This window comes from Limulus polyphemus, unplaced genomic scaffold (assembly GCF_000517525.1).
Source record: "Limulus polyphemus unplaced genomic scaffold, Limulus_polyphemus-2.1.2 Scaffold2505, whole genome shotgun sequence".
Classification (NCBI taxonomy): Eukaryota; Metazoa; Arthropoda; class Merostomata; order Xiphosura; family Limulidae; genus Limulus; species Limulus polyphemus.
In genome coordinates this window covers 1-3,456 of record NW_013668115.1, presented here as the reverse complement: position 1 = coordinate 3,456, position 3,456 = coordinate 1, and the positions used below count along the sequence as shown (strand labels likewise).

The 3,456-nt window shown below is 29.6% G+C and overlaps 1 protein-coding gene across 1 annotated transcript in view; it reads right to left on the bottom strand.

Annotated features, from left to right (window-relative positions):
* Positions 1-3,449, bottom strand: part of LOC106467146 (PRA1 family protein 3-like) — a gene marked incomplete at its 5' end in the record, with an annotated part of 15,645 nt that extends 12,196 nt beyond the window's left edge. The window contains 3 exons of the mRNA XM_022395279.1: positions 709-844; positions 2,101-2,172; positions 3,308-3,449. Coding sequence (XP_022250987.1) covers positions 709-844; positions 2,101-2,172; positions 3,308-3,449 — 350 coding nt within the window. The remainder of the gene's footprint in view (positions 1-708; positions 845-2,100; positions 2,173-3,307) is intronic.
* Positions 3,450-3,456: the final 7 nt, after the last annotated feature.

Below are 3,456 nucleotides of genomic sequence, written 5' to 3'. Positions count from 1 at the left end.
TAAAAATGTTTTCATACAAACTTAAAATTTTATTATTAATTTCGATACTATGTTAATTTGTAAATTTCTAAATAAAAAAATATACATTCAAAAATGTTTCAAAATCATACTGCTGAATCTTCTCAATGATTTTTACATCAAGAAAATGTCTAAGAAGGTAAAAGAAGTAACCAAAGCTTTGTTTTTGGACTTCTCATCACTAAGAACAGCTATTCAATTTTTTCAGATAACTTAAAGATTTATAAAACCAGAGCTGTGGCTTTTTGATTAGATGCTGGTTGCAGAGCACTTTCTTCAACGACGAAACTTACCAAGCCACCACACTTTCTCTTCTTACTATAACAGATGTAGCATGTATATATGTATCTATAGCCAAAATAATAAATACAATGTGGTGCCATCTATCGAATGGTACCAAAAACAAAAATACATAAAAACAGTTTATATCAGCACAATCCAAACACTTTTCCCATGCAGTACTTCACAAAAAATCCTTTTTTAGAAAATGTTCACTTTTTCTAAATTTTTTTTAATGAGGTACGAATACTACAATTAGTAATTATTAGCTCAAACAGCTGCCCATAGGGCAGAATTTCTGCTAGCTTATATAATTTTCACAATGAATTACTGACTCTTTGGTAGTTTTACATACCACTAATATTAAAAGGAAATGGATACTTTCTTAACTGATATTTCTTTTAAACTTACACTGCAAGGTCTGGTTCTTGTCCCAAAGCTTCTAGAAATACTCCCATAGGAGTCTTACGTAGACCTACAGTTTCGATCTTGTTTGTCAGCTTGTTCCTCAAGTTGCGTGATCTCATGGATGCATGAATAATCATCACTTACAAACAGATTAGAAAAATGGTTAAGACATGTTCATGTTCTTTAACAATTTCATTAACATCTTTTAATACTTGGGTTGCCTAACATCCAGTATTGGATAATTATTGCACTTGCCAAATTTTCTAATATATCTCACAAACATACTAATACATAATGAAACCAAGATATGATTAGCTTATAACAAAAATTTTAGATGGAAAAATCTAAATACGTAAAATTAATAGTGCTTTATAAAAAACAATTTCCTTATACTACATTAGTGACTCGCATACAGTGGTGTCATGAGTAACATATTTGAAGTCTATATATATTTCTTTCATGTCAAATTTCAAACCACTGAACAGTGCAATGCAACCAGTTAAAATTTGGTTAAAATGGAGGATATATGAGGACCCATTCAAGAGAGACATCCATAAAGTGAGATATCTAAATGAAGCAGAACCAAAAGGATACAACATTTCAAAGAAGAGAGCCTTTATTGTACTCTGTGAAAATGTAAAATATTGCACAGCAGAGCATTTAGGACAGCAAAGGCTCTGAAGCTCCATATCAAATCAATGCACAGCAGCTCCATTATCCATAGAACAAAGGTTGTGGTTAAAAAAAAAGTGGATCCTCCAGTTTGTAATGGTAATATAAGGAATGTGAAAAAATCCCTGTTACTGCTAACAACAAAACAACAAGAAGTATTTGTAGTTTACAAAGGTAAGTTCATAAGTTTTCAGCCAAATGTTGAAAGCAATAACTATTTCAATAAAGAAGATGAATAAAAAAAAACTGGAATCACAGCAATCACATATATGCTCTCCAATGCAACTCTAATAGACTTGTGTACCTTTGGTCTGCTTATACCTTATTTCAGGTTGTAGATTTTAACAAGCTCTCTATGGGACCTTCACTGTACGAGATGTTGGGCAATGATGCGCACTCATGATCATCAGACTGACATAATTGACAATGGTGGAAATAGTTCCAAGGACAGCCATGAGAATTTGGAACATTGATTTTATAAAGTATAATTAATTCCCAGTATAAACTGAGTATTAGTTGAAACACAACTTCAATAGTTTCCACTTGACCAACATCAATTATGATACACTAATCAGAATTTTAAATATTTTATCCATCCTCTCTCTCAAAACAAGTACAATCACACTATAACAAACAATGATATAATCATTTGGAACATGCTTAACAGGATGAAGAAATACAATATAAACTATTTTTATATTAACCTCCAAAGCAACTACTTACACAACAATGGAAGGCCAATCCCAAAAAGAAATACAATCACAGCTCCCAACATGTAAACAATGAAATAACCACCTGAAATAGACAAAAGTTTATAACAGCAGCATACCTGTTTAATGGTCTTTTATGTGTTTGAAGTTAAATAAAACCAATGTAAAAAATATTTTAACTCCACATAAAAACTGATTTTGTACATTCAAAAAATAACATTTTTTTACTATTCAATAACTTAATAGCTGAAGTGTTTAAACTATGGTCCACAAGCCATATTTGGCCCATAAAATATAATAACAATAAGATGTTTTGTTACAACAACAACCCAAACTTTTAAAAGTACTACATGTGCATTTCAAAAGCAAATCTGTGCAGAATAATGATACAAAAGTAAAATTTAATGTTAGAGTTGTGAGAGTGAACAAACATACAATGGTAGTAAAACTGATTATGGTACCTAATAGTTTATTTTGGGTAAATTACTTGTTTAAAGAGCAACAAAATTATCCAAAGGTAACTAAATGGGATTGGAAATGATGGAATATATACAAATAATGATGAAATATAAATAAATATTGTAATACATCAATGAAAAATCTTAAAGCTTTGTTAAAAAAATTCAAATATATTTCAAGACCAGGTTCTCATAATGATATGCAGAATAATTCATATTATTCAGAAAGTTTTATAATTAGATTTTGCAATTAAAAATCAAAGATATAAAGCTAAAACAGAGAATATGAAATTGTAAAGTTACATAAGAGAAACAATTTTAGGATAAGCTTTACCATAATACGAATCATAACATTAGTGTATGTGCTTAGTGGGTCAAACATCATTTGAACATTCATTTTGAAATAAAACTAAGGCAAAAAGCCATATAAAAGGTAATTAACAAAAGCAAAAACTATAATAATTAATAAATAATTATATTTTTATTTTACATCACTTAAGCTTTTATTGTCAAGAAAAGGTTTTAATTATCCATATTCACCTATCATGTTTTTCTTAGATGTTAGCTGAGAAAAATCACCTCATTATTATCACACAAATATTTCCTAAAAGATGTATCAGTTAAGTTTAATGATTTGAAAATTATACCTGAATGCTGGTAAAATGTACATATAATCTTTAAAGTGAACATGTATACCTTTATACATTTCTTGAACTTTTCACTTTCACATTTGACAAAATTACTTTGTTCCTAAAATATTACCTGAGAAAATGACAGTCAAGCTAATAACAGGGTGGTCCTGTTTAAAACGTGTTGCAGATCGTTTTGTGTTTGTGACATAGTAGAATAGGCCAAAGGCAACAGAGATAGCTATCATTCCACACAGCATTTTTGCAGGATGGATAATGCTA